This window comes from Saimiri boliviensis, chromosome X (assembly GCF_048565385.1).
Source record: "Saimiri boliviensis isolate mSaiBol1 chromosome X, mSaiBol1.pri, whole genome shotgun sequence".
In the NCBI taxonomy this organism is placed as follows: Eukaryota; Metazoa; Chordata; class Mammalia; order Primates; family Cebidae; genus Saimiri; species Saimiri boliviensis.
The window spans coordinates 60,728,785-60,741,863 of record NC_133470.1 but is presented as its reverse complement, the minus strand read 5'-3'; the positions used below and the strand labels follow the sequence as shown (position 1 = coordinate 60,741,863).

Genomic DNA, 13,079 nt, shown 5'->3' with positions numbered 1-13,079 from the left:
TGGGAGACTTCAACATTAATATTAGACAGATCAATGAGACAGAAAATTAACAACGATATTCAGGTCTTGAACTTAGATCTGGAACAAGTAAATGTAATTAACATTTATAGAACTCTCCACTTTAAATACACAAAATATACACTCTTATCAGTACCACATCATATCAATTTAGAAGTTTAAATGAAATCTTGGTTGGCTCCTTGTTTGTTATTCTCTTCCCACATTTTCTTTCATGTCTCCATTATTAAAGACAATTATAGGCATACCCATATTTAGACTGCATTCTAGCCTGGGCAATAAGGCAATACCCCCATCCTCTCTCCCTCTTTCTCTTTCTCTTTCTTCCTCTTCTTTAAAAAAAAAAAAAAAAAAAAAAAAAAAAAAAAAAAAAAGAAAAGGGAGAAATCCGCACAAACCATGTTACGTCCCTTCTCATGTTGCTATGCAGAAATACCCATGACCGGGGCATTTATCAAGAAAAGAGCTGATGGTTCTGCAGGCTGCATAGGAAGCGTAGTGGCTTCTGCTTCCGGGAGGACTCAGGAAGCTTGCCATCATGGCGGAGGGCGAAACAGGAGCAGGTGCTTGTTACACGGTAGGAGCAGGAGCAAGAGAGAGGAGGGGGAGGTGTCACACACTCGTAAACGACCAGACTCATGAGAACTCACTCGAGACGGTGAGGATAGCCCCAAGTGGATGCTGCTAAACCATTCCTGAGAAATCCAATCCCGTGATCCAGCCACCTCCCACCAGGCCCCACCTATCACATTAGGAGTTACAGTTTGACACGAGACTTGGTGGGGACACAGATCCAAATCATGTCACGTACAGACACCCAAAGGTTAGAAGGAGGACATCTGGGGGAGCTGGGTATTCACACGGTGCCCATGCAGTAACAGCAGGTGGGTGATTCAATACAAAGAGCAGATGGCACCTTCACAATGGAGGAATCCGGAGCAGCCCCCGACCACATGGTCAAGATGAACATCGCCAGTCATAAGACAAACCGACATGGAGAATCTGCTGATGTCAGGCACCGAGAAGGGCAGCACGTCTGCTGTGCAGTAGTCCTGCCAACATTGTTCAACCTACCTGAGTCTAACCACAAGGAAGCCACTAGACAAACCCAAGCTCCAGGGCTTCCTGACAACAACGGCACTGGCTTCCAGCACACTTCACACATTGCTTGAAAGCACACTTTAAGAGACACTGAAGCGACCTGATGGGCCGGGAACCACGGCTCAATACCCGTAATCCCAGCACGTCAGGAGACCTGGGCGGGTGGATGGCTTGAGATTAGGAGTTCCGGAGCAGCCTGGACAATGCGGTGAAACCACGCCTCTACAAAAAATATTTTAACAATTAGCTGCGCATGGTGGCGTGTGCCTCTACTCGAAGCTACCCAGGAGGCTGAAGTGGGATGGCTTGAGCCTGGAGGTCGAGGCTGCAGCGAGCTGGGTTTGCGACATTGCACGCCAGCCTGGGAGACAGAGGGAGATCCTGTCTCAAAAGAGACTTGACAACTAAATGCAAAGCATGATTTTTTTTTTTCCTGGAACACATTTAATGCCTCAATTTTGAAAAAAAAATTCATTATTGTCCTCCATCAAAATTAGGTAGAACTGGAAAATTTTTTACATTATTAGCCGGACATAATGTATTTTTAGACCCTCAGAATAACATACCTACATATTTGCTTTTTTATACCCGAAATTATCATTAATGTTAGTAGTCTCCTCGTCTCTTACATTATGTTAATACAGTATTTACTAATTAATTTACTCAAATATTTTACATTCTTAGTATATGTCATGTAGATTACCAGTCCATGAAAAAGATCAAAATTCAATTCTTTATTGTAATTCTTATGTGTTACACAAGGGTGACTCTCTTGCCTCTTCTGCAGCATCTCAGAGACAATTCTCCATGCCCAACAATCTTCCCTCTCCTTCCATGTCTTACCCCAGACATATTTGGGGTTCATAAGTGGAGGACCACAACCCCTGGGCTACCTAAAATAAGCCCCTTACATGCACAGAAACTTTGGCCTGCAGGTTCGGTAGAATGTCCTTCTACCAGAGGACCCTGGATTCCAAAGGTGTTAAGCCATCTCCTAATGCACCTGGTAGAATTCTTTGCGGGCACTACAATTGCCTTTGGCTCTTACCTTCCTGAGCAGGGGTCCCTAACCCCCAGGCCGTGGACTGCAACTGGTCTGCGGCCTGCTAGGAACTGGGCTGTACAGCAGGAGGTAAGTGGCAGGCAAGTGAGCATTACCACCTGAGATGCTGCAAGATGCCATGAGAGTGTCTTCCAGCGCCCTGTACAGAAGTTTAATGAACATCATGCTCCACTTCAAGAGAAATGCTTGAAAGAATTCTAGGTTGAAGGCGAGGGAGAACAGTGCTGCAGAAGGGGACCTGTGAGACCCCAAAGTAGGAGGAGTAGAGGAGGGACCATGAGCAGGGCGTGTCCAGGAAAGGGAGAAAATGCTCCTGTGGCCGGACAGGGCCCCCACAGCACCTGGACCTAGGGCACTATGGTGAGCCCCAGTGCAGGGCTGCTGCCTAGAGGCCGGCCCAGGCGCCCTGCAGGGAGAGGGCCCACCGCAGAGTTCCAGGGGAACTGTTCTTCCAGCGCCAGGGAAAGGAGCAACACCCCACACCCCCCAACACTCCCAACAATCGCAGAGAGGGCAGACCACAGACCACAGAATATGAGAACGATTTTATTTGAAACTGCTTTGAACTGCATCAGGAAGGGTGAAATGCAGTGGAAGGGAGGCAGCCCTGGTGGAAGAGGATACCGAGAAAAGCAGCTTGGCTACAGGTCTGGGGCTCCAAAGCCAGCAGCTGCTTGTCTTATCGGAAGACTGACTCCATTCTGTGAAAGACAGAGGCTCAGGCACCGACCCCCAGCCAGGGCCAGCCCACAGCCCTCCTATGCTACCGGGATTGTGGCAAGGGGCATGATGTGTTCAACACTCACTTCAAAAGTCTTTAAACTTGTTGAGAAAGCATCTCACGGCTCCTGAAACGAGAGGCAGAACCGGGCACTCTAGACCCAGTGAAACAGAAAGCCACCCCCTGCTCCCATGGGGAACCAACCGCCTAGCCCTGCAACATGAAACTCCAGCAGCCCTGGGACTGACTCACCCACCCATCATCTGAATTAAGTGTGGAAATGCCTTCTAAGCGGGAAAGTGGTTCTGAGGTGTTGGGGCATCCCAGAACCGTTCAGAACGTGTTTCCAAGACAGATACGCCAGCCACCAAGCAAAAACCGCACAAGCCGTACCAGGCAGCAGTTAAAGGGAAAACACACGTGGTATCTCTAATGGCCCTAAGAGAAGGAGATCTCTGGGACTCATGGACAAAGTGTACATGGAGTTCAGACGACCCTTGCTGTCTGTGCACACCCTCGGCTGGAAAGGCACGGAAGGCTCCAGGGCCGGGCCTGCTTGGTTCTCTTCCCCAGAGGAAAGTCAGTCCCGGTGATGCGGTCTGCACCTGCACCCCACCCCCACCCTCGGCACCTGCAGGAAGACAGCACTGCCCATCCCTGCCCCAGCCAGGGCTCCGTCAGACCTAGCCGCTCTGTAAGATGTTCTATTTCCCTCTGCAGCCATATGCACTAGACCGCCAGACACGGGAGGAAGAGAAATGGTTAGTCAATTCTGGGCCCCTCTCTCCCTGTCCTCCCTCTCTCCCCCAGCCCTTACAGCAGCCATAGTCTGCAGCCCGTTGGTGAGGTGGGTTGGCATGGAACCCTCAGTCGAAAAGAGGCACCTCCCCTCCGTGGGGTGTGGAGGTGGAGTCTGGGGCATGGGTGTGGGGGGATGCAGAAATCAGTTTAACCTGGACACGGATCCCACCACATAGTGTGGACCTCTATTTCCAGGAGCTACACAAAGCATTACCCGGAGACATCCCTGGGCTCCGGGGGGTGGCTGCTGTCTTTCCGGTGTTGGAGGATGGACAGCTGGCTGCTGGCCACCTGAAAGAGAACACAAAATCCAGCTTCTAACTCTCCCAGTGAGGAGGAAAGGGCCTGGCGGTGTCTAACCTGAGGCAGCATCACCCTCTGCTGGCAACACTTTGGCCCTGCTCTGCCCAGCAGCTCCAACCTTCCCTGTGGGACCGCCTTCCGTGTTCCCCAGTGTGGGCCCATGTGCTGCACCTGTGACCCCCTGCATTGTGACTCCCGGTTGGACGCCAGCAGCGCAGCAGCCATAGGCAGGCCCAGGGACGGCCAGTGTGGCTGAGCAGGACTTAACAGAAAAGGGCTCAGTGCCGCTGAAAGTCTCCTTGCAGAGTTGGAGTTTGGGGCGCTGCTCCAAAGCAGCCCTCATCACACAAAGCCCACTCAGAGACGACGAGGTGGCTTAAAGCCAGCCCCATCGACAGCCCGTTTCCCATGGGACAGCAGCCTGGGTGGGAAGGGAAGCCTGGGAACAAGGCTGAGCCCCCAGAAGCGACAGAGCCAGAGGTTTCCCTCCCTCCCCGATCCCTCTCCCGTCCACCCCTATCAAACCGGTGAGATGTGATCACCGGAGCGGGCACCGCGTCTGAGCAGGAGGCCTCCCAGGCTGTAGGCCGAGGGCTCTGAAGTTCCTGGAACTTGTGGAGGTTTGATGTTGGTCTGGCCACTGCTGAAGTCTCCAAGACGCGTGGACGGGCAAGACAGCCCTGGCCTCTGTTGGGGAGGCTAAAACAGAAATTTCGGAGTCGCGCTGGCGGTGGGGGCGCGCGGTGAGTACACGTCGGGAGGGGTTGTGGTACGGTGGAGACTCTGGAGCCTAATCTCATTAGCACTTTCTCCCTCAGTCAGCCTCAGGCCAGGAGGCAGAGCCCAGCCTGGGAAAACACTGGGGACACTGAGGTAGTCTGGGACCCCTGCCAGCCAGCTCGGGCAACAGCTAAGGAAGGAGGAATCAGGAAGCTGATGAGCCTAGACGGCCCGGGGTTGTGCCCCACACTTGAAGGGGCCGCCCCATCCAAACCAGCTGCCAGCCCTGCCTTCCATCCCAGCTCCTGTCTGGGGGAGGAGGCAGGACCTGCCCGTCACACAGCAAGTACCCCTTTAACCTGTACCCCTATGACAAAGGTCCCCATCGGGCATTCTAGTGTCCCTGGGCTCCCGATGACAACCCTTGAGCAAGGGACAGAGGGGGCATGGGTAAACAGGTGTGTGCTGGAAGAGAGGAGGCATGGGGGGAGACACAGGAGGACGACTTTGAAGAGGGAGAGGAGGGCGAGAAGGGTTTACTCACTTGGGCCCCCGGGACGTCATCTCTATGTGGGCCATTATCCTCTCTGGCCGCAGCCTGGGACTCCCTGGTCCTACTTCCTGTGGCTTTCCTCCTGGCAGGGCTGCTGTGCTTAGGCTTTTGGGGTTTCTTGGACATCCCCTGCAGCCGCACACCTGAGAATGGCGGGAAGGTGGCCGGCTCCTGGGGAGTGGCTGAGAGTCTCTCTGGGCGGATAGGAAATGTTCTCCCCGGGGCCAGTTGAGAGGCACCTCCTTGGGGCTTCTTCTCCTGGGCCATCTTCGTCCTCCGAGGGCCCCGGGGCGGGGCCCCTGCCGTGACAGCTCCTCAGCAGCTGGGCCTGACCTCCACCTTTCCCCGGGCCCAGCTCTGCATTTTCTTCCAGGAAGAGGTCTCCAGCTCTCCCACAGCCGGCCTCTCCACAAGTGGAGTGAGTCCGCGCGGAGCAGAGGTCAGGAAAGGGCCCGGCGCCGGCGGGAAACTCTGCTGGCGGTGCCTCCGTGTGCCTGCTGTTTTCTTGGGGCTCTGGGCTTGGCCTGGCTCCCTCCGTTGCGGCGACTGCCCACCCTCATCGTCCGTAAGTCGCAGCTCTCATCTGTGGAATCAGAGTCTTCCACAGACAGCACGGCGGGGCCTTTCGCGGAGGGCTGCTGGGGATCCACGCGGACTCTCCATCTGCTCTTCGAGCCCCTTTGCAGGTGCTGCCAGGCCGGGCCTGCCCCAGGACCAGTGACGTGGAGAGGGCCGGCCGAGGCATGATGCCTTTTTCCAGGCCTGGGGCCCAGTGCAGCTCTCTCACTGGGACCGACCTCCAGTCCCGCCCAGTTGTCAGCGGACCCTCTGGCAGCGGCGCCTTCTGGGGACGGGTGTCCCTGGACGCTGGTGGGTGACACGATGGTGGCTGGCTCCTCGGCCAGGTAGGTCGAGTAGTCCACAGCGTCCCCTTGGTCGTCGACCGGGGTGCCAGGCGGGGCTTCCCGGCCCCAGAGCATCACCCTTCCCTCCTCTATCAATTCGCTGTCTGACTCCACACTGATGCCACCCGGATCTGCGAACCCGCCCTCACTCTCGCCCTCGCCCTTGCCCTCGCCCTTGCGGCTGTGCAGCACCCCGAAATACGGGCCGTGGCCGTGGCCGCGTGGGGCTCTGGGGCTGACCATGAGGGCGCCAGCCTGCTCGCCACCCTCCAGGTACAAATGGGCCCCCAAAACGTGCACCTCGTCAGGCGAGCTCATGGCGCCAGTTCGGGCAGCCTGGGCTGTGGGGAGACGGTCGTCCTGGTAACGGGGGAAGGCGGGAGGGGAGAGCAGAACCCAGCCGAGCGGGTCACCTGACAGGAACAGTGACGCTCACCCCAGGTGGAAGTAGAAGACAGAGCGTGGCTCCCGTGTGCCCTAGACGACGGCCTCGCGCCTTCTCATTGGTCCCCTCTCCCAGCGCACCCTTTGTTGGGCAAGGCCTCTGGGCTTTAACCAATCGTGACAGAGGCTCTTGGCTTACCGCCACACGGGTCATTTGACTGGGTGGCTGCGCTCTGGTTGGGTGTTGGGGCCAGGGCGCACTGTAGCTCTCGATCCAACTCTTTCTTCCTGTCCTGCCGCCTCTGGCCGGGCACCTACTTTCCAAGGAGAGCCACGTCTCTGAGCCCCAGGGTCCCATCTGGAAGGGGGTCTAGGGGAGAGCTGCCCGCAGCTCATCAGTTTGGGACAGTAAATGTCGTGATGCACGTAAAGCACCCGACGCACAGAGGAGCGCTCAATTCTCAAGAACCATGTCAGGGTCAAAGCCTTGGCCCAGTAACACAACGGGCTGGTGTCAAGGGGAAGACGCGTGTCAGGGACTCTCCAGCTTTGGTTTTTTGCCAACAGAGACATCGAGGTGGGTTCTGGTGGGGACAGAACTCCAGCCTCAAGCGCTGCTCCGGGGGTAATGGGCCATGATCGACACGGTGCGGGGCCGGTGAAGCTCACGAACGGAGTCCGGAGTCGTGAACCAATCCCTCGGTGGCTAGATCTGCCAGCCCCGCCTGTCAGCACACCAACTCAGTTCCATTTTCAGATCGCCGCCCGCACAGTAATGGGGCTCTAACAGGTATGCCCCAGGCCATGGTCGGGCAGAGCCTTCCGCTTCTAGGGGAAATAAGTGCAGAATCCGAGGCTCCGAGGATTAGCGGAATCCATCTGGGCCCCAGTGGAGAGGAGGAGGTCCAGTCCCTCCCCTCATTCAGTGCCCGCCTCTTACTTTTCCCTCAAGCCTCCTCTCCCACCAAGAGGAATGTGGGACCTGGCCTGAAGAGTCTTAGACCCCCCTCCTCCTGCCTTGTCCTGCCACTCAGCTCGGACGGGCTCCGGAGGTCTGCCGAGCTGCGTGCCTGCCCTTGATGAGGCCACAGTGGCGGTGCCCTGAGCAGAATCCCACCTGCACCAGGTGCCAGGGCTCCCACAGGGACATCTCCAGATGGGAACTCTCCCTCTGCCGGCAGAAAAGAGCGTGTCCTCTTCTGACTACAGCTAGTGCCGCAGGTGTGTGAGTCTCCTCGGACGCCCACCAGCCAGAGTTCCCAAGGATGGCCGTCCAGGCCGTGGCGCAGGCCCAGGGCACCGCACACGGGGATGGGAGATGGCAATCGTAGGATCACAGTGGCCATGGTGAGTAACAGCCATGGACTTTAGCCCACCTGGAACACACTCCTTGGTGAACTCGAACAACCTCATGCACATTTGTCCTCAACCTCCACACCGAGAACGTGTCCTTTCCCCCACACATGTTTTCTTTTATTTATTTATTTATTTGTTTGTTTATTTTATTGCATTTTAGGTTTTGGGGTACATGTGATGAACATGCAAGATTGTTGCATAGGTACACACTTGGCAGTGTGGTTTGCTGCCTTCCGTCCCCTCACCTGTATCTGTCATTTCTCCCCATGCTATCTCTTCCCACCTCCCCACCCCCCGCCCCTCCCCCATTTCCCCCCAACGGACCCCAGTGTGTAGTGCTCCCCTCCCTGTGTCCATGTGTTCTCATTGTTCAACACCCACCTATGAGTGAGAATATACGGTGTTTGATTTTCTGCTCTTGTGTCAGTTTGCTGAGAATGATGGTTTCCAGGTTCATCCATGTCCCTACAAAGGACGTGAACTCATCGTTTTTGATGGCTGCGTAATATTCCATGGTGTATATGTACCACATTTTCCCTATCCAGTCTATCATCGTTGGGCATTTGGGTTGGTTCCAGGTCTTTGCTATTGTAAACAGTGCTGCAATGAACATTCGCCCACACATGTTTTCATCATCCGTTTCCTCGAAAGATGAAGCCAGCACCCGTGTTTGCCAGCTAAGGTCATGTAGGCTGTGGCTGCCAGGGTGGCCGTGCCAACTCTATTTCCGGGATTCCAGGGTGCCCCTTTCACATGATCCAGCATGAATGGAGCCCCTGTGGTTGAACAATGTTGAAGTCTGGGCCACTCCCATGCAGAGCAAGGAACAGAAGGTTGGCAGCCTTTGGAACCCTCCAGTTTGCCCCACCCTATCACTACTTAGCCCCTGCACACCCCAGAAGTAATCACTCTGCTGACTCTTCCAATAATCACTCACTTCCTTTTAAAGGATCAGTAATTCCCAGTTAATAACCCTCACCAAGATACAGATGTCAGAGACAGTTAAATTCAAAATAATATTTTTGAAACACAATACACACACATGCACTCTACACACACACACACGCACACGCATACACACGCACCTACGGAGAGAACTCAGAAGCTGGCCGTTTGACAAACGGTTGTAAGGTGATCAAGCCTGGTAACTACTACCCAGGTCATGAACCTGTACATTGCACCTTTAGAGAATTGTGGTCTGAATGTCTTTCTCTGAAGGAAGCCAAACACACATGCAGGTACTGTATGATTCCATTTATATGACATGCTAGAAAAGGCAAAACTCTAGGAACAGAAAACAGACTGGTGGTTGCCAGAGTCTGAGGGTTAAGACTAGGAGTTCACTACCAGAGGACGCCAGGGAACCTGGAAGGGATGGTGATGCCCTGTATCTATATATACGTTGTGCTGCTGTTTCCACAGCCCTATGCATTTACAAAATCCCATAGACCTCTGTGTAAATTAGAGCCCACAGACCATTTTTTTTTCCCTAAAAAGTCAGCTATAGTCCTGACTTTTTAGGAAAAAAATGGTCAGTAATACATCTTAAATGGATATTGACATTTAATTAATACCTTCTGTGAACACGAAGAGCTTGTTTTTATCCTCGAATCTGTTAATGTGGAGAATTGTAGCAGTTTATTTTCTGAAGGGAAATTAAGTTCGTATTTCTGGGATGAAGCCAATCTTAGTCATGACATAGTAGGTATTTTCCTTATGCTATCCTGTAGGCTTCTGTGTGCTAAGATTCTGGTTCTGATTTTGCTTCTATGTCATGAGCCTGTGATTGAGCTGCAGTGTTTCTCTCCATGTCCTTGCAGGGTTTGGTATGCCAAGCTTACACGGTGAGCTCCTCCCTTTCAATTGCTCCTCCCTTTCAATTTTCTGCATGAGTTTGCGTCAGAGGAAAGATGCGTATTCCTAGGATGTTTGCCAGCATGTGGTGGGGAGTCTTGGAGTGTATTCATGGAACGCCTTTGAGGATTGACATCTTTCTGCAATGATTCTGGAACGGTTCAGGGTGGCTGTTCTTCTCATGTCTGTTTTGGCAGGTTTTGTTTCCTAGTGATTGGTGACCTTTTTCTTTGTTTTCGAACTAACTGGAATGAAATGGTCCATAATAACCCCCTTCATGCCAGATAGTATTTGTTTTAAGTTTTGGAGCCACGGGAGAGTCACACAGAAATCGCAAGGAGCACCAGTACGTATATTCTGCAATTGGATCCTCTAATTGTTAACATTTTCTCACATTTGTTTCATCCCTTCCTCTATCCCACCCCTCATCTCTCTCTCTCTCTCTCTCTCTCTCTCTCTCTCTCTCTCTCTCTCTGTGTGTGTGTGTGTGTGTGTGTGTGTGTGTGTGTGTGTGCATGCTTGTATTTTTCATTGTTTGTGGAGGGTTTGAGATCCATTGAATCATTAAGATCCATCATTCCTAAAGACTGCAACATGTATCGCCTACGAGAAAGCATGGCCTGCCACAAAATCGTGATGCCATTATTACACTAAGGAAAAGTAACATTGAGACAACACAGTTTTCTACTGTACGATGACATGAAACATTTTCCGACTGTCCCCATAGTCCCACAGTATCCCTCATAGCTGCTTTCTAACAAAATTCTCTTTCCAACCAAACATCACGCTTTGCCTTTACTTGTCAGGTGTCTTTTGACCAGTCTGGCATGCAGTATCACAAACCCAGCTCACTGCAGCCTCGACCTCCAGGCTCAAGCCATCTTCCCGCCACAGCCTCCTGGGTAGCTTGGATTACAAGCACACGCCACCATGTGCAGCTAATTGTTAAAATATTTTTTGTAGAGGCGTGGTTTCACCGCGTTGCCCAGGCTGCTCCGGAACTCCTAATCTCAAGCCATCCACCCGCCCAGGTCTCCTGACGTGCTGGGATTACGGGTATTGAGCCGTGGTTCCCGGCCCATCAAGTCGCTTCAGTGTCTCTTAAAGTGTGCTTTCAAGCAATGTGTGAAGTGTGCTGGAAGCCAGTGCCGTTGTTGTCAGGAAGCCCTGGAGCTTGGGTTTGTCTAGTGGCTTCCTTGTGGTTAGACTCAGGTAGGTTGAACAACGTTGGCAGGACTACTGCACAGCAGACGTGCTGCCCTTCTCGGTGCCTGACATCCATTAACGATTCCATTCCTGCAACTTCAAATGACAGCAACCCTCACCTACCTTGTTGAAAACTGCATACTTTTCTACCTAGGCTATAAAACCATCGAGAAAAGCAAGAAAAGGACAATCTGAAAAGTCAGGATGTTGGTTTCCCCTTGGAGTGGGAGTGGGAGTGGGGCTGAGACCAGGCAGGGACAGCCCAGGAGGCTTTGAGGGATGCTGGCACTGTTCTCCTCTGGGAACTAGGGGAGCGTTCCCGTACACGTGCACTTGATAATCTTTTATTAAACTGTGCACATAGATCGTGATGTTTTCTCTCTGTACGTTGCCTGCCACCATAAGCGGAGAAGAAATAGTGATAAATAGTAACACTGCATTAAACAGGTATTTTGTAATCCGAAGGATAACCAAAATTATTTTAGCTGTTTATAGCAGGCCTCCTTGAGAGTAGTAATATCAGCTTATTGGGAACAACAGCTTTATTTCCAAATTCTCATAGATTTGCCTACACATCGTAGAATTGCTGCTTACACAATTGTGACATAAATTTCTATTTGTTGGTAAATATTTTACATTTGCTATCCTATTTTATGTGGTTTGGCTGTGTCCCCACTCAGATCTCAACTTCAAACCTAGCTCCCTGAGTTCCTATGTGTCGTGGGAGGGACCCGGGGGAAGGTAATTGAATCATGGCCAGTCATTCTCCTGCTATTCTCTTCATAATGAATAGGTCTCAGAAGATCTGATGGGTTTATCAGGAGTTTCTGCTTTTGTTTCTTCCTCCTGTTCTCTTGCCGCCACCATGTAACAAGTGCCTTTCTCCTCCCACCGTGATTCTCCGGCCTCCCCAGCCTTGTGTAACTGTAAGTCCAATTCAACCTCTTTTCTTCCCAGCCTCGGGTATGTCTTTATCAGCAGTGTGAAAACTAATACAGTAAATCGGTACCAGTAGAGTGGGGCGCTGCTGAAAAGATGCCAGAAAATGTGGAAGCCACTCTGGAACTGGGTCACAGCCAGAGGCTGGAACACTTTGAAGGCCTCAGAAGGAGACGGGAAACTGTGGGAACGTTTGCAACTTCCTAGACACTTGTTGAATGGCTTTGCTCAAAATGCTGATAGTGACATGGACAATAAGGTCCAGGCTGTGGTGGTCTCAGACGGAGAAGAGGAACTCGTTGGGAACTGGAGTAAAGGTGACTCTTTTTATGTTTTAGTGAGGAGACTGGAGGCATTTTGCCCCTGCCCTAGAGATTTACAGAACTTTGAACTTGAGAGAGGAGATTTAGGGTACCCGGTCGAAGCAATTTCTAAGCAGCAAAGGATCCAAAATGTGACTTGGGTGATGTTAAAAGCATTCAGTTTTAAAAGGGAATCAAGCCAGCTGCAGAAAATTTGCATAAGTAGCAAGGAGCCTAATGTCGATCCCCAAGACCCCAGAGAAAATGTCCCCAGGACATGTCAGAGACCTTCGAGGTAGCCCCTCGCATCACAGGCCCAGGGGCCCAGGAGGAAAAAGTGGTTTTTTGGGCCGGGCCCAGGGTCCCCATGCTGTGTGCAGCCCAGGGACTCAATGCCCTGTGTCCCAGCCTCTCCAAGCATGGCCGAAAGGGGCCAATGTAGAGCTCCGGCTGTGGCTTCAGCAGGTGGAAGCTCCAAGCCTTGGCTGCTTCCATGAGGTATTGAGGTTGTGGGTGCACAGAAGTCGAGAACTGCGGGTTGGGAACCTCTGCCCGGATTTCAGAAGATGTATGGAAACACCTGGACGCCCAGGGAAAACTTTGCTATGGGGGCGGGGCCCTGGTGGAGAACCTATGCTAGGGCAGTGTGGAAGGGAAAGATCGGGTCAGAGCACCCACAAAGGACCCTACTGGGGCACCACCTAGTGGAGCTGTGAGAGGACGGCCACTGTCCTCCAGACCCCAGAATGGTAGATCCACTGACGGCTTGCACCATGCTCCTGGAAAAGCTGCAGACACTCACTGCCAGCCTGTTAAAGCTGCCAGGAGGGAGGCTGAACCCTGCAAAGCCACC

At 52.7% G+C, this 13,079-nt stretch overlaps 1 protein-coding gene across 1 annotated transcript; it reads right to left on the bottom strand.

Moving 5' to 3' along the window:
• Positions 1 to 3,389: 3,389 nt before the first annotated feature.
• On the bottom strand, positions 3,390 to 6,503 carry LOC120366618 (uncharacterized protein CXorf49-like). The gene is given in 5 exon segments (XM_039475666.2): positions 3,390 to 3,632; positions 3,919 to 3,995; positions 4,550 to 4,706; positions 5,272 to 5,795; positions 5,798 to 6,503. Coding segments are annotated over 5 exon segments (1,707 nt in total).
• Positions 6,504 to 13,079: the final 6,576 nt, after the last annotated feature.